The 18,147-nt window shown below is 35.4% G+C and overlaps 2 protein-coding genes across 2 annotated transcripts in view; one reads left to right on the forward strand and one right to left on the reverse strand.

Annotated features, from left to right (window-relative positions):
- LOC109850556 (protein DCL, chloroplastic-like) overlaps positions 1-4,024 on the forward strand; it is an 8,118-nt gene extending 4,094 nt beyond the window's left edge. The window contains exon 2 of the mRNA XM_020420581.1: positions 3,452-4,024. Within this exon, the coding sequence (XP_020276170.1) occupies positions 3,452-3,781 (330 nt within the window). The 3' untranslated portion in view covers positions 3,782-4,024. The remainder of the gene's footprint in view (positions 1-3,451) is intronic.
- Positions 4,206-5,819, reverse strand: LOC109849772 (50S ribosomal protein L18). Its single transcript, XM_020419646.1, has 4 exons — positions 5,601-5,819; positions 5,415-5,506; positions 5,050-5,202; positions 4,206-4,508 (listed from the first exon to the last, which is right to left on the reverse strand). The coding sequence occupies exons 1-4, from the start codon at positions 5,695-5,697 to the stop codon at positions 4,353-4,355; spliced, it is 498 nt and encodes a 165-aa protein (XP_020275235.1). The 5' UTR covers positions 5,698-5,819; the 3' UTR covers positions 4,206-4,352.

The raw sequence follows: 18,147 nt of genomic DNA on the forward strand, positions 1-18,147 counted from the left end.
TATATATATATATATATGAGAAAAATTGACATGCTTGATGCCAAGCATAAATTTTGGTGTTTGGTAGTGAGGTGGCGCGTTCTAATCTACTTCTTCTAATTGTCTAACCCATGTGCACCCATGTGAATGTGGTCTCCCCTTTCAGTGAGTGGATGTTAATGAGCCATCTCACTACTGAGCAGACCCATATCCCTATACACACACATACGTATATACGTATATGTACGTACAAAGGAACGCAATCATGCTTGCAGAGAAGAAAGACACAGGGTCTTTTATATGTAAGATATAGAGTTGCGGTGGGCTTTTGTACAAAATTGCGCACAAGATATTTCGGCCACAAGCATACGGGTAAGAGAGGGAACCTTATGAAATATTTAATTTGATTATCTAGGTATCCATAATTTTTTTAAATTACGGATAAGATTATTCAAAAAGATAGATTAGGAAATATATATTTACATTGACATTAGAAGATTGAATTGGACTAGGATTAGATTCATGAATTCTAATTGGAAGATGAGATTACTAATGAGCCTTCTCACTAAACCCGCTGACACTTATGGGCCTTTGGGATGCTAATATCAATTTGATATTTTAATAAAAAAATACTTTTTATACATAATAATATTTTTAAGGAAATATTCTATTATTTATAATTTACGTACTTCTAACAGTATTTATAGATGTATCTTGGGACGAGGTCTCACATTGGATTATGTTAATTGAGCTGAGGCCAAGGTTTTAAATATCGGATATCGGGGAAATATCAGAAGGCCAAAATTCATATCGGATCGCGGATATCGGGGAAATATCGGGGATATGTGGTAAATATTAGAATGTCATAATGAATGTTTGCATACATAGTATAATGCATTAAAATGTAATCTCAACATATGTAATAAATAATGAATGTTTGCATACATAGTATAATGCATTAAAATGTAATCTCAACATATGTAATAAAATTTAAGCATACAAAATATGAATAATATATGTTTAGGATCACTAATCAACCTTCTAAAACAAACCTTCTAAAACAAACAAAAGTGCAAAGCAACGTTGCAACATTCAATCTGCTTTTTTAGGGCAAAATGTCATTTGATATAATGGGAAAATCTTGATATCTCGCCCAAAAATTCCAAACATGGTATATTATTTTGCAACAAGCTATATAAGAAGATATATTGGTCCACATATCGGCTAATATATCGACTATATCGGAGATTTAAATAGCCAAAAAGCGGTAAAGGATATTTAAAGACCATATCGGTTGCGGCAAGCCCTGTAAAAGGATATATCGGGGAATATATTGGGCCATGTCGAGGATATTTAAAACAATGGCTGAGGCGCAATGCGAGGCTTTGCTGACACGTGCAGATCTGGACGTAGAGGTGGAGCTCTGTCGGCTTCGTTGGCGACTGCGCAAGCTTACCATGCAGGTGCCTCGCTGGCCTCCACACAAGCTTTTATGCAGACTGATAAGCAGTATAGGTATTAGTAATTTAGTATGTATACGAATATGGACTTTTGGACTTGAATGCAATAGTTGAAAAGTATGCCGAGTATAATGAACTTGGACCAAAATATTAAGCTTTCATTATAGTAATTACTACAACATTTGGTTTTAGGTTAGGATTAATGTTGTTTATTGCAGCAGTTGGACTGATGACCTTCGGCTTAGGGCATGTTTGTTTGCACGGAAGTAATTGTGAACTAGCTGAAGTAAAAGAAGTAAAAACTATTTCTGCTACTTCCAAGCAAAAAAATGTGTTTGGTTCTCTGAAAAACTTATTTCTAATACTTCCCTAAATGCTTATGTGGCGCCTACGTGTCATCCTTACTTCCAAAATATTTTTTTAATCCTCAATACTCAGAAGTAGCTCGGAAGTAGTTGAAATGCATATTAATTAGGACATAAATAATTTTTTTTATTAATATTTCCTTTATTAGTTACTTCTAATAACTTTTCATTGATAAAATTACTTCGTAGTAATATTTTCAAATGTTATCCAAACAAAAAAAGTAAATGAAGAGGAAGAAGTTCTACTTCTATTATTTCTAAAAATATATGAAACAAACAAAAAAAATGCTATTTCCACTACTTCCTACTTCATAGCTTTGAAAGTTACTTCTATAACCTACTTTTTATTTCTAATACTTCCATTATCCAAACGGGCCCTTAGGAATAATGGCTCAATAATGAGTGACCTTTGGGATGCATATATCGAAATTGGATACAATTCTTGGGCTGTCTTTTTGTCTATGTGAAGAGGCTGGCCTCCAGAGGATGCAAACATTTAGAGATTTCCTCATATTATAACGAACCCATATTTTCCTACATATTCCCCAGTTAAAGTTAGTCTGCCTAGCTTGATTGTAGAGCTGGTTGACATCTAGAATAGCTGGTAGTTGCACACTAGAGCAGTCTGCTTGTTCCTGCATGCTGTTCGATCTTGGGATCCTGCATCGGAATAGGCTGCCGCTGAATAATGCTTTAAGATTAGTGTTTGAGGACACACAACAACTTTGCTCCCAGTAGACAAAATTAGTCAGGAAAGTTTCAAAATCATGTTTCAGTTTGTCCCTTTTTCTCCAACTACTCCAGCATTAGAAAAAAAGAAAAAAAAGAAAAAAAAAGAAAAGAAAAAGATTTTGGTAGGGTTATAAGATTCTTATTAGTATTTTTTAAGTCCACTTCATCTGTGTATTTTTCCATGAGGATACAAGATATGTGATCTCAGATGAGTCATAATAGCACAAATTCTTTGGATAAAGACTCATGTTCTGTGTGTTTTTCTGAGTATGCATCTCTTCTTCTTATTGTTACATGGTTTGTCAGTTTTTTTGGCGATATCTTAATGAATTTGGACATCTTAAGAGTTAAGATACCATCAGCAAGGTGTGATCATCAGATACTAAACGTGTCAGTTTGGCATCTTGTATCTACTTAGTTGGTTTCTTTACGAATAGTCTATAGATTATAGCTTTATGCTAGCTAGAAGGTAAGGAATTTCATATTGTGACTTTTAACATGAATACGGGGATTCTTTTTCTTGTAACTGCCTTATCTGTTTCATGTTAAGTAGGTGCTACTTGAAACATGGTACAAATACAGTGCGGTTATCATGTCATTGAATATGATGAAACTTCATACAAGATGAAGTGAGTGCAATATCTCTTTTGGACATCTGCTTGATAATAACTAAGACAAGTAACCTGCATTTGATTTAACTCACGACTAAACATGCAAGCCAACTCATTCTATTTCCACTGAGGTGCTTTTGATTTCTAGCTCACACCTTTTCACATTTGATAGATTAATAAAAAATAGATCCATCAAAGAAAGCAAATGAATGTCCGCGCCATCAAGCTTAGTGATTTTTCCTTGCATAATAATGTAGTATCAAACTATAATCTTCATTAACGTGGTCCAGTACTGTTCTTGCAGTACGAGCATCTGGTCTTGCTGGAGTTGCTTAGAAAGGGTCACACAGAATCTGACAAGAAAATTGGTGGTGGAATCCAAGCATTCCAGGTTCGATATCATCCAATGTGGAAGAGCCGCTGCTTCTTCCTTGTGAGAATTGATGGTTCCAGTGATGATTTTAGCTTCAGAAAATGTGTTGATCACATGCTTCCTCTGCCGGAGAATATGAAAATCCATTCCTCATCAGATGGAAACAAGAAGTTCGGTGGACATAATAAGGGAGGAGGTCGTGGAGGAGGAAGAGGTGGACGAGGAGGCAGAGGCAGAGGCAGAGGCGGGTTCAGGAAATGAGAGCTGAGATTATTTTTGGAGATTGTAGTTTTTCTATTACAATTTTAGAGAATTTGACAATGAGTCGGCGGCTTAAAGAAGTGCGATACAAACTGTAAGTTTGTATTGCCAATTTTTGTAATGTTGAAATTTACTAGAATTTGCGTGCTTTTATGTTGTACCCATGTGTATTTCTTTTGAGATTTTGGACATCTGTCAGTTTCATCTTTTTGGCGTATCAAAGGCCTTAAGATATTTTCGCTTCGTCTATGTTCTTATTCTTGCTTAGTTTCTGTGTAGTGTGTCTACACTCGTATTCGTTTTATTATTAATAATATCTTTTCTAGTTTTTTCGACACAAAAAAGGGCCTAATCTCTTCAGTATCGTGTCACAGAGAGAGAGAGGATTCCGTCCAAGCACCTGCGATTTCAAAATACTTGCATGAGATCAGCTCCAAAGTTTCAAATCACTCATAAATTTGTTTAAAAACTACATTATTTTTTCCTATTGAACACATGATTAAGTTCGTAGGACCAATCTATCTAGCATTTTAGAGTTAATAGACAAGATAGCAAGACTAAGAACCCCCATCTATCGCAGCAGAAAACCATGTTGTGCGATTGGAATCTCAAATGCTGACATCCTCTCTCCTCGAGCGAAACCATTGCGATCGAACGATGATATCTCAGAGATATTCAGCTCCTTGCATGCGTTAACGAGTTCTTCTCCCACCCTTTGAGCAGCTTCCTAGAATCAAATGAAGATTTATGTGTTAATAGTCGAGAAAAGAATTCAAGTGAGATAAATGTGATACAACATGAATATGTTTATTTCTCAAATATAGCAGTAGGGTATGGCAAAGCTTAATCAAACTACCAGTTTAATCTCAATGAGTTGGCTTCTGGACTTGTTAGAATATAAAAGAATAACCCTCAACCATCGCTATAACTTCATAGTTTTGGTGCAGTGGAGTGGCAAAGACTCTAGGATGATATAAGGGAAATCTAGGTTCCAAACCTGGATGCCAGGGATTTCTGAAGTGGATTAAAAAAAAACCCCATTGCCACATTTTTAATAAAAATATTCACATAACTATACAATTTTGGTCACAGAGCATACAGGCAGGTGCCGATTCATTATCAGGGGCATACACATAACGTTGGATAATCATACATAAAATGTCAGGTATAAGCATTGTATCGTGGGAAAAAAAACGTCACCGAACCATATCGATCAGATACACATATTTGCAAAATTAAAATTTCTAGAGGAAGGTATATGTACTCACTACAGTGGTACAAGTTGGCTCGCCTCGGATGGATTTCTGCGAAGTGCTCGCATAAAACAGGGTCTTCTTATTTTGATCATCGACCAACATTGCATACAATTGTTTGCCAGAACAGAAAACAGAGAGCCTTGGCTTTGTAGGTGAGCCATTGAACTGCCTCAAAAAGAGAACATGGTATGCATAAATATTTCGACGAAGAAGAACAAAACGCATCCTCAGACAATTATTCACGGGAAAAAATCGTGCCATAAACTGGTAGAATCCCCTTTTGTGCAAATTTCATGAGAGGTAAGTAAGTCACATATTTGCAAAATTAAAAAAATACAAAAATTAACAAATTCAAAAATCAAAAAGCGACGAGGTACCTTCTTCTGTAATCTACGGTTCCGGACCTTTGCACTCTCCTTTCGAGCAATCCCTCTCGCTTCAATCCTTACAAAACCCCCCGAGGAAGTTTCTGAAAAAAAAAATTTAAAAACACAACCCCAAGTCAAGCAAGCAACAGAGGCAACTATTTGTACAAAACAAGTGAAAAGATTGAATCAACTCACGAGATGGGCGCGGAAATGCGATGCTCGGGGGCCTGTAGAAAAGATTTGAAGGCCTTTGGAAGGAGGAGAAGGGAGATTTTGGAGAGAGGAGAGACATTTAGAACTTTCTTGGGTAATTAATTCTTGTTTCTTCTCGACGGAATTTTGACAAACAGATCGTGTGCGGATTGCAATAGACTTCGAGTTCGGTGGCTTCGGTTGTGGAGTTTGCTTGGCGGGCTTTTGTTGCAAACCGAGACCTTTTATTGGGGAGGTATTCGTTTTGGTGTAGATTTTTGGGTTCGGTGAAGATTTGTGGGCCGGCCTAGGTGATTAATAGGCCCGGCTGTGTATTAACACCAACATGCCCTGTGGGCCTCGAAATGTAGAGCAAAGGTCCATTAAGCTCTACTTTCTTGAAAATGAAATTAATATAAATAAATATGAAACAATTTTGTGGTCTCTGTGTTAAAACTCCGTCAAAAAAATAAATATAGAAAAGTTAACAACTTTAAACTTTTAAACACTTTTTAATGCTTTAATACATTCCACAATAATTTTTAGGGTAAATTACAGTAAACCCCCTAAAACTTCATCGTTTGGGAGTAGACCCCCAATAACTTCCAAAATCGCACTATACGGCTATACCCCCAATAACTTTTTGCAGAAAACCCCCTATATCTTCTGAACAAATCACACTAAGCACCAAATAACTTTCAAAATACCTTTCTTATAGAGATTATGTATATGTACTTGCTCCGTTCGGAAAGTCATTTTAAAGTTAGAAACTGAATTTTGATCAAAAAAAAAAAGTTAGAAACTGAATATATATTGAGAATAAAATAATACCATAGGGGTTAATTATACAAACATGTAGAAATTCATTTTGTGGTAGGCGGAGACTACGAGTGTTAGAGATGCTACCACGTAAGTTGTTCATGGTGGGGCTGTAGTGTACGAAAAGGTTTAATTCAAATAAATCCCAATGTTAAGGGTTTTTTAAGATATTAGTCCCTAATATCCAATAATTGCATATTAGTCACTCATATCTTGAAAATTGCATACTAGTTTCTCAATTCCTATAGGGTCTTGCAAAATGATCTCTCTGTTAGTATTTCAATTAAAAAATATAATCATGATTGGGTTAAGTCTTAAACCAATATCTACAATCACCAAACTATATCTCTCCCCGACGTTTCAAATTCTTATGAAGCTCAACGTTAGGTTTTGATTCTATTTTAACCACCGGAGAAGAAGAACTCAAGTGGATTTAGGTTTTTTTAAGTGGATATGCAATTTAAACTCATTAAGAAATAGGTTGGGGAACATAATAAAGGGGTAGAACGATTGTTTTGCATCCGATAGATAGATAGATTGATGGAATATTTCTCTCAAATCTCATCTGATTTAACTTGAAGGACACCATTTCCGCAAGATCCAATAGTGTAGGAGGCACTTATGTACAATTTTCAAGATTTGAGAGACTAATATACATTTATTGAAAATGTAAGCGACTACTAGTAACTAAAACATACCTTTTGGGAATCATGCAAATAACGTCACTGGCATCCTAGAAGATGCATGTGACTCTTGAAGCTCAGTTCCTCTTTCAAATATATTATTGTAGAGGAACAAGGTTTCGTATTGTTCAATATTTCGAAATATAAAATTGAGCTTAAGATAATACGGGGAAATCTTTTGCCTGATGGAATCAAAATCAAATTTGATATTATAGTATATATAAAAAGAGATTAATGAGTATCATATGTCATATGAGAGGATTTTCTCATATACAATGATGTGGCACAATCTCTAATAAATATAGTTATGAGTCATTCTCTCTCTTACTTTATTTATTTGGTGGATATTGTGTCACATCATTGTATATAAGAGAATCCTGTCATATGACACATGATACCCATTAATCTCATATAAAAAATTTTGTGACAAAAGTGCTGGTCCTTCCTCTGGCTCTGAACATGGCCAAAATTTTGGTCGGATTGCTGCAAAACCCTGCAACAAAATATCAGAGCAAATTTTGCCACGGCAAATGTTGTGAATTTCGCAACGAAAAAGCATTTTCTCAAAATTACCCTTTAATCCTTTATTTCTAGAAGAAGAGTTTCGCGTTACTAGTTTAACTGCCAGTGATGTGATCAAGTTGAAGACGGGAGTATATAATGGTGCTTAATTTGCTTTTAAGTTTTGCCCATAATTCGTAGTATTTATTTATAAGCATTTATAATTGGAAGTAGAAGAGACATGGGAATGTGGAAGCTGATGGGCCTCACTTGAGGTTCGGCCTGAGATGTGGATCCCTTGACTTTGGTTCGGTGGAACGTTCTTTCTTTTTTTTTTTTTTGAATCCCGGTTTGTGATTTTGAGTCCTAAATTATGGGCTTTATACAGGCAGGCTGTTTTTTTGGGTCTATGTGGCGACTTCCCCCATAATTAGTTTCGGGACAAATTTGTAAAATAGACATGTTTTGCTAAATATTTAGCAAAACAGACCGTTTTGCTAAATATTTAGCAAAATAGACCTCATTTTGGCCAACATGTCAAAAAGATATCGATTTTAAAAAACGAACCATTCAAAACATACGGGACTAGAAGTCCCATATGATTGTCTGTTTAGCAAAATCGACATCTTTTTGGCCTATTGGCTTTTTTTGGCCTATTGGCTAAAAAAAGATCTATTTTGCTAAATATTTAGCAGAACGGTCTGGTTTGCTAAATACTGAACTAGAAATAAACTAAGCCTGGCCCTAAAAAAAATCCTAGTGGGTCAGGGGAAAGAAAGGCCATTTACACATAGAAGCTAGTTTAGCTAGAAATAAACCAAACTAGGTTTAACTCAAAAACTGATCCATATAGATAGTAGTTTAGCCTAATCAAGGCTATGTGTAACTGGATAAAAGCTAAACAGGGTTAGTTTCTAAGTTGTTAAACACACCCTAGGTTTAATGTTGGGCCTTCTTTTCCCCCACTAAATTTGTTTATAAGGAAGTTGACAAAAAGGTCCTTAGGGATTGTTTGGTCACTGCAGTTGCAAATGCAGCCCCCGATTACGGATGACCACCGACTTAGATAAAATTTTTGAGCTGTAAAAGTCCCAACATAGTTTTAAAAAACCTTTATATTACAAAATAATTGATTACAGCTATGACTGTAATTAAAACCTATAAACTTTTAAAATTGGGCCAATTAATGGCAGAGTTGCATGCAAGTGTCACTTGCATTGCAACTATAGTTGTAGGAACCAAACAACCTCTTAAAAAAATGTCAAAAGTTGAAATGGAAAAATTGACTCGCTCGCGCTAAAGTTGAGTATTAAATGAGAAATACAAAACCAATCTTCAGTTCTAGCATAATATGCATAGAGACACAGAGACTGTGCCTGTAAATGTGGAGATACATCAATGTTATATAAATTAATTAAGATTTATACATTAATGTTTTAAAAATTATTTTAGAAAAAATTCATTTGCTCCGGACTAACGTTGTAAACGATAATAAGATTCAGATAAAACAGCAGCTCTGATAAAATGTGACTTGATCTTGAGACTTCACACAATCCATCTCTTGTTTGATGAGATATTTCATTCACTTGAGCATACAAGTATCTTCTAACCTTAATTAGTACATTGCTGACACTCATATACCCAACCTTTGATGGCTTCATTTTATAAAGATAAATGGTGAATTTACTAGGATTGGATGATGATAAATCCTCCCACGACAGTATCTTCCATTTGAATTAGAAAACATATGCATTTCTCAAATGATAGGATGAAAGAAAATCCTAACCAAACACAAACAAACATGAACATGCACGTGCACAGAAACACACTTTCTTAATGCAAATTATGATCAAACAATAATCAAGTGCTCTTTTAACTTATTCTCAGAAATATCCCGTAAACCAAGAAAAGTATCTGCAATATCTAAATGGTAAAAAAAAAAAAAGTTCTTGCTTCGATCAAGAGTTTTAAACCACGAACCGGAAAAATGAAGTTCCGCAATCATGTGTGATGATGTCTTCGGGCCTCTTCAATTTATGCACCCAATTTGTTCGACGACAACTACAAACAAGAAGCTCCCAATATCATCCAACAATAAAAACTTGAGATCCAAGCAAAGGGAGGTTGAGTACTCGGAGCATTTTTGACAATTCAATACAACTAACATCACTTCAAGGTCTGCTTAACTTCAAACTTAAAATGTTGTGCTACTTAAAACAACTAAATTGTAGGAACGCTTATTTTGCATCATTTTCCTCGGTATTCTCACCATAACGTCGCTTGAACTTTGCGATCTGGCCAAGACTCTGAGCCATCTGACGCTTAGCTCTGAAATGATACACTTTACCAACATGGTGAATTTTAGTCATCAGGACATGCATCAGCCTCCCACTTTGAGTCACATAAGAAACATACTGCAGCTGAGGATGCATCCCTTTCTTCATCTTTTTGACCTGACAACCAACAAAACATCTTAAGTTTCAGGTAATGCCAATTTGATCCTGTACTAAATTTCTGCTGCAATCATATTCAAGTTAAATATGATACAGGACTTAATCATAACTTATGAGCGTCGAATCTGTTGGTCACATCTGAGCTTAATTCTATCTACTTGATTGCAGAAAGTCACTGTTTAATGAATGTGTTGAGTTACATAACAAAAGCAAATGAGGGCTAATGTTTAGTTCTTCCTTTTCTTTCTTTCTTATTTCGCCAAGAAAACAAGGGGTTAGTTGGTTAGAACCTTGCATTCCTTCATGTTGCAGCTCTCAAGTTATTTATCAGAATAGGTCAAGTAATAAAATCTCACAAATTAAATTGGCTAATCATGCCGGGAGGAGATCTTCTCCATCAAGAGTGGACATATTAGTTCGGGTTACTTCAGGCTGTTTATATACGATGCGCTTCTATCTTTTCAATAAACAAGAAGTTTCTTCCTTAGTAAAGGCAGTAGCAAGTACATGTCTGAAGCCTACTTGATTGACTGGGAATCAGTAACCATTATCGTCAAGCTTGATGACCGTATGTCAACTCTTCCAACCCCAACCCCTCTATAAACGAAACCAAGCTTAAAATGACTTAATCAATCCCAAGCTCTCAAACCCAATCGATATTCATAAAAATCAAAACATAATTGGTACATTGTTATCAAGGCGCAATGCGGGGCGCAAAATCCCCTTACGCACAGCATGCACAAGGTGTAATACGATGCGCATGCCTCAGTGAAGCGAGGCACATATGTCAATTAAACGAAAATGTTACTTGATTTGATATAAAATAGTTGTCAAGATATGTAAGTCACATGCTAAACTACAAAATAAGGTTCCAATTCATATCATAACACTAGTTAGTAGTTACAAGAGAATTAATGACAATTTAGCACTACTCTTTCATATTTCCAGTAATTCATCACAATGAAAAGTTATTTAACGGATTTTTTCTATAAAATCATACATTCAGAATTACAAACATTCTAAGAAGCAGAATATGTGTAGGCCATGATTTAAAAATGCTTCAACAGAAAGCAAAGACACATAATCAAGTTCGATATTATTTATAATTGTTGAACATCGCAATATCTAAAAAATAGTTTGTGCTTTTTCAAGGACTGTTCTAGTCATAGTAATAATGGTAGCAAAAATGGAGGAAAATAATTGGGTCGTAGACAAAAATATGGGGACGAGGATAATCACGAAAAAATACTGACAAAAGAGCAAGGGAATGAAGAGGAATAAGAGAATGTAGTAGTAATTGCAGAATAGTGAGTCGCATCAAGGCGCGAGGCGCGCATGCCTCACTTACCCAATGCGCCCTGCATCTCATGCAAGGTGCAATTTCAGCGCCCCAAAGTGCCTGACGCCCGACGTGATCCCCCCAGAGCACCCAAGATAGCATTGGTTAAGTATATAATTTCTTTTTAATTTTATTCTATATACTAGTATATTTTGTCATATACATAAACAATTAGATGCAGCGTGATGTCACCACCAACCTACTACACGATCATATCCAAATGCAAAATAATAACTTATAAAAGCCACAAAAAAAACAAAAAATATCTTCTGAAAAAATCACATGGAAAACAATCCTTGCAACATGCCGCTCCAAATCAAAAGTAACTTGCTTGTTGATGCATCTGTGAGGTGAGTACCTCTTACACTGACTCGATCGCTGATGTATCTACGTCCATTTGCAAAACAGACCTCATATATCATAATAACCATAAACGTCAAGTTGAGCGCTTAGATGTAAACCCTTCCAGATCAAACGTTCTATGATCATCGTAATGAAACATGTTACATGTGCAGTTTATTTCCAGAGTAATTTCATATGACAACATATGTATACTATATATTAAAATAGAACCCTGTAGTTGCTACAAATTCTTAGAATTTTCCTTATTAACCTTCTATGAAATTAGTATTTTACAGTAAATAAATATTTTTTTCCATAATGCATTAATACTTCATGTTATAATCTTTTATATTAAATTAATACTTAATTCTAGATCTTTGCCTCTACAACTTCCGATAATATTTTGTAAAGCTAAGCTTACAAAGAATTTATTTTTTAACATTCTACGCTCGATTTGAATATAGTGAAGCAACTACACTTCATTTCAATGCTGTAGTTTTTATTCCACCCTTCCAACTCTTCACTCTTCTTCATCTCTCTTGGCGAGTCCTTTCTCAGAATCCCAGTATTCAATCTTCAATTGTGATGGCATCATCTTCCAGTCTGAACACCTACACCTTGATGTCTACAATGATCTTTTCTCCCATTTCGAAGTTTGTTGCCAATATCTCCTAAACCTTTGTACTTGGACTTGAGTTCTGTACATGACGAGCTCCAAAGTTGGATTAATGATAGAGAACCAAGAATTAGATAGCCATTTTCTTTTCTTTCCCTCGCTGAAGCTCATGCATAATATATTAAATATATAGCATAGCACTCCTCTTAATGAAAGTGAATTTTACCATAAATTTAGTGTTATATATGTGCTTATTTTTCACAATTAATGTTTAATTCATCGTTCAAATATTAGTCAACATTAATGTTAGTATCTAAGATCTATGTTCCTTTAACATTAACTTGCTAAAGTCTATAGCCTATAGGTGTATATAATGTTACAAAAAGCACTAGACGGAATAGTGTTTGAGCTTGTGCTTAGCGCCAAGGCGTTTAGCTATTTAAAAATTTTCTAACCATAATAATTGATTTTCTTGAATGATTAATTTTGTTTGGTTGGAAATTTTAGGTCTGCAGCCAAGGGCGGACCCACATGGGGGCCACAAGGGTCTTGTCCTCACCTTAAAAAAATACAAAAATAACAGCGATGTATTATGTTACTTGTAATTTTAAAATGGGGGGGGGGGGGGGGGGGGGGTTACAAATGTAAAGTGTGTTGATCTGCGAAAGAATGGAGCATTAGTTATTGGTAATTTTAAAAAGATTGAGACTAAGATGTAAAGTGTTTTGTCCTCAAATACACACTCTCGTGAGTTTCTCATCCATTGCGATTAATTAAAAAAAAGAACAGAAACGAAGCAAGCATGCTGTGAAGGATTTTTCTCAATTCTAAACTTCGACTGCGACTCCTACCTCCAGAGATCATCTCATCTGATCCTGGTAAGTTTTCTACCTTTAAAATTTTTCACCCAATTAATTTTTAGTTTTCTGAGTTGTGATTTGTGTAGAATTTAAGGGTTTATACTCTCTAGGTTTTTCATCTTTAGATTTAGTAATTTTTCCTATATATATTTTTCCAATTTTTAATTTGTGTAGAATTTTAGGATTTATGATTTCTATATTTTTCACTTTTGGGATTTGTCTTATTTTCTCTCTTTTGATTGGTTTAGGTTTTAGCCTTTTTGGGTTTGATTTCAATGAAATGTCCATTTCAAACATACTCGCTCAATAGTATCAATTAGTGTGGGAACTACTTCGTTGTTGTTTTGACCTTCGCAATAGAAATAAGTTAGGATTTCTATCTGCAATTCCACAATATTTATATGGTGGAAATTTCTAAAAAATCGTAAATATATATACAGATGATATAATTGAAAATGATAATGTGTTTAAAAGAAATCAAGTATCCTCTACCACCGAGGGTATTGGTGACTCAATCATGGAATGATTTCTCAAAAGAGCTCAAATATCTTCTACCACCGAGGGTGAGGGTGACTCGCGACTATCATTATCATCGCCACCGAAATTTGAAGTCAGGAAGAATGTTGTTGCAAACAATATATTCTAATTTGAAATTTGATATTGAAACTCTTGTTACGTACGTATAATATAATTGATAGTAATCGATTATGCAAAAAAAAAACAATTTTCACATTTTATCATATTTAACTATTAAAATTTTCCGCCCCTTCCGAAAATTCCTAGGTCCGCGGCCGTCTGCAGCATGAAGATATGTTTCAGTTGAACTGTTCCTATATTACATCAAGATCGGACTCTCAAACCGCATAAAAGATCAACAATCTCCATCAACAAGATCGCACTGAACTCTGTACAATTGTATTTCAAACTGTAAAATAAAAACTTTTTTTTTGGCAGCAAAGGTTCAATTCGCATCATGTACAAATCTGTTAACCAATCAGGCAATCACATTGGGAAAAAAAATAAAAATAGCGAAGAAAAGACGGAAAATTTACCTCGAAAAGAGAAAAGGGCTACAGTGAAAGAAGTGGTGGCCAGAGAGGCGTCGACGTCGGCGTGGCTGCAGCCCACAGTGGTAGCTCGAGGAGGATGCGGCGCAGTGATCGGCCCGAGGAGGACGCGGCAGCGATCAAGAGGAGATAACGAAGAGGAGGCGAATTGATCGAGATTTAGGGTTTTGGAAAAGAGAACGGGAGGAAGATGGGGGCAGATTAGGGCATGGATGTGGTTTTTGATCAGTTAGCGGGGTAGGGCTTGGGTGTGCGGGTCGGGTCGGGTCGAGTCTCTCTCTCCTAAGTGGGTAGCAAAACGTTGTTCATCAAACTTTTTAACCACTCATATTGCCTAAAGATCATTGCATGATATAAAAAGATTTTTTATATTAATTAATGAGTGGCTAGAAAGTTTGGTGGACATCAACTTAAATTGATAGGAGTCTTACTCTCTTTCTCTCTCTATATATTTATTTATATATATTAATAAATGAGTGTCTATAGGGGGGACAAGTGAGGTGTCCCCCTCCTATTGGATAATGAGTTCGCCATCATTAATGATGACCAACTCATTATCTAAGGGGCTGTTTGCTTGCCAAAAAAAGAAGGAAATCAAGGAATAGGAAACCTATTTCCTTAAAAAATTGTTTTATGGTTGTTTGGTTGGCTAAAAAAAGAAGGAAATCAAATAATAGGAGATGAGTTGTCACAATAATATTGGATGATGTGAGTATTTTTTTAAGAAAAGTTGTATTGAGGTTGTTTGGTTGGTTAAAAAAGAAGGAAATCAAAGAATAGGAAACATATTTCTTATAAATAGGTTCTTCTCTTGTGTTTGGTTCATTCTTAAAAATAGGAGATGAGATGAGATGAGATGAGTTGTCATTATATTATTGGATGATGTGACCCACACTTAAGGAAATCAATTTCCTTGTTTTTTTGGAGGAAATTGGTGGAGATGAAATGGAGATGAGATGAGATGAGTTGTCACAATATTATTGGATGATGTGGTTGATTTTTAAAGATGAGATGAGATTGAGATGAGATGAGTTGGATGATGTGACCCGTTTCTTTTATTTGGTTTATTTTATTGGATGATATGAGATGAGTTGTTGGATGAAAATAATATTTTATTGGATGATGTGGATGGGTTGTTGGATGAAAATAATATTTTATTAGATGTTGTGGGTAAATTTTAGGGATGGAAATAGTGAAAATTGAAATTTTGGAGATTTCCAAGCTCCAATTTCCTATTCTTGGGTTTTTGGAAACCAACCAAACAGCCCCTAATAGGAGGGGGACACCTCACATGTCCCACTTATTGGTCCCATATTTTGGGTCCCTGTAACAAAGCTCATAATTGATACAGATTGTTCGTGACTTTTTTTTTTTGGGAACTAAAAACAGTGACTTCTTTAAATGATAAAACTTATATTTGAAACTATAATATTATTATACGATTGAGAATTGAAACAACTAATTAAACTGATGACTAGTGGAGAGGCTGTCGCATGTCTAAAAGAGATGCGTATTAAAGGCAAGAAAAACAATATTTGCGGGGAAGGGAAAAAAAAAGCCCTAAAAATGACATTTTGCAGCTTATTTGTTGTTCAACAAATTTGCATTTTATTCCCGCAACCAAATCTATTCTGCAAGCTTTACACCAGTCATCTTAGGAGGTTAGGTGGCATTTTATTTTTCGGTTCCTGGGGGCAGCTCCTTTTGATGCCAAACATTATCATTTAGAAATTAGAATCAGATCCCACGGTTAAAAGTGGAACTTGGTTCCACCTGTCTAACTTAAAATTCATGGTTTTCTACGTGAGAACGAATTCAGTATTTCAATAAAACACTTTTTAAAAATGACGACTTCGTAAAACGACAAATTTGTGCTGAGAGGAAGAACTTACTGTTGATCATGCAATAATGCAGCTAAGGGCCTGTTCGTTTGCCTTAAAAAAAATGGGAAATCAAAGAAATGGAAAATGAAGAATTGTTTTGGAGTGTTCGGTTGGCTAAAAAAAAAGGAAATCAAAGAAATGGAGATGAGATGAGATGAGTTGTCACATTATTATTGGATGATGTGAGTGATATTTTAAGAAAACTAGTTTTGATGTTGTTCGGTTGGCGGGAAAAAATAAGGAAATGAATTATAAGAAACCTATTTCCTGTAGTTTTCTTGTTTTCTTTTGTTCGGTTCATTCTTAAAAATAAGAAATGAAATGAGATGAGATGAGTTGTCATTGTATTATTGGTTGATGTGAAGAAAGATTAAGAAATGTGTTTTCACAACTTTTTGGGATGAAATGGAAGAAATGAAATGTTAATGAGATGAGGTGAATTGTTATAATATTTTATTCGATGATGTGAGTGATTTGAAATAATAAAAAGAGATGAGTTGAGTGATGTTTGGATGAAAATAATATTTTATTAGATGTGATGGATGAGTTGTTAGATGAAAATAATATTTTATTAGATGTGGTGGATGAGTGGTTAGATGAAAATAATATTTTATTAGATGATGTGGATGAGTTGTTGGATGAAAATAATATTTTATTGGATGTTGTGGGTGAGTTTTAGGGATGGAAATGGAAGAAATGGATTATTTTGAGATTTCCACCATTTCCATTTCCATTTCTTGCTTTTTTGAAAACAAACGAACAGGCCCTAAGCGGGAAAAAGAAGGAAGAAACCTCAGGTTTACATTGACTTTGATTAAAAAAAAAGAGCTTTGCTACATGGACTCAAGACATGAGACCAATAAGGAGGACAAGTAAGGTGTCCCCCTCCTATTGGATAATGAGTTGGTCATCATTAATGATGGTCAACTCATTATCCAATAGGAGGGGATACGTCACTTGTTCCCCTATTGGTCCCATATTTTGGGTCCTTAAGGAATTTTTCAAAAAAAAAAAAAAAAAAACTCAAGATGAAAGTCAGTTTTTTTTTTTTCAAAAAATCAGAACATGAATTCAATCCCTGACTACAAATCTCCCTTCGAGCAATCCCTCTCGCTTCAATCCTTACAAAGCCCGAGGAAGGTCCTTAAAAAAAAATTAAAAACACAACAAAGGCAACTATTTGTGCAAAACAAGTGAAAAGATTGAATCAACTCACGAGATGGGCGCGGAAATGCGATGCTCGGGGGCCTGTAGAAAAGATTTGAAGGCCTTTGGAAGGAGGAGAAGGGAGATTTTGGAGAGAGGAGAGACATTTAGAACTTTCTTGGGTAATTAATTCTTGTTTCTTCTCGACGGAATTTTGACAAACAGATCGTGTGCGGATTGCAATAGACTTCGAGTTCGGTGGCTTCGGCTTCTCGACGGAATTTTGACAAACAGATCGTGTGCGGATTGCAATAGACTTCGAGTTCGGTGGCTTCGGCGGTTAGTGTTTGCTTGGCGGGCTTTCGTTGCGAACCGAGACCTTTTTTGGGGGAGGTATTTGTTTTGGAAGTGCGTTTAGGTGCAGATGTTTGGGCCGGCCCAGGAGATTATTAGGCCGGGCTGTGTATTTAATACCAACATGCCCCATGGGCCTCAAACTGTAGAGCAAAGGTCCATTAAGCTCTACTTTCTTGAAAATGAAATTAATATAAATAAATAGAGAAAAATGGGTGCCAAGCATAAAAAGTTGTGCTTGGTAGTGAGGTGGCATAATCTCCTCCACTTATTTAAATGGTTACATATCCACATGTATTACTCAACCCATGTGAATTTGATCCCTCATTTGAATGAGTGGAAAGAATTGTGTCAGCTCACTACCAAGCAATACCCATATTTTTCAAATAAATATGAAACAATGTTGTGGTCCCCTACCACACTTTACATCAAACAACAACAGATCCTCTCCCCCAATGGGTTTTTTTTAAGCAACAGTACCAAAAAA

The sequence above is a fragment of the Asparagus officinalis genome, chromosome 7 (assembly GCF_001876935.1).
Source record: "Asparagus officinalis chromosome 7, Aspof.V1, whole genome shotgun sequence".
Taxonomy (NCBI): Eukaryota; Viridiplantae; Streptophyta; class Magnoliopsida; order Asparagales; family Asparagaceae; genus Asparagus; species Asparagus officinalis.

Bases quoted from the DNA above. Each gene is read 5' to 3' on its own strand.
- LOC109849772 (XM_020419646.1), bottom strand. From the start codon at position 5,697: ATGTCTCTCCTCTCTCCAAAATCTCCCTTCTCCTCCTTCCAAAGGCCT. The intron at 5,203-5,414 runs GTACCTCGTCGC...TTTTTGAGGCAG, and splicing joins ACCGTAGATTACAGAAGAAG to TTCAATGGCTCACCTACAAA. The intron at 4,509-5,049 runs GTGAGTACATAT...ATTTGATTCTAG, and splicing joins AGCCAACTTGTACCACTGTA to GAAGCTGCTCAAAGGGTGGG.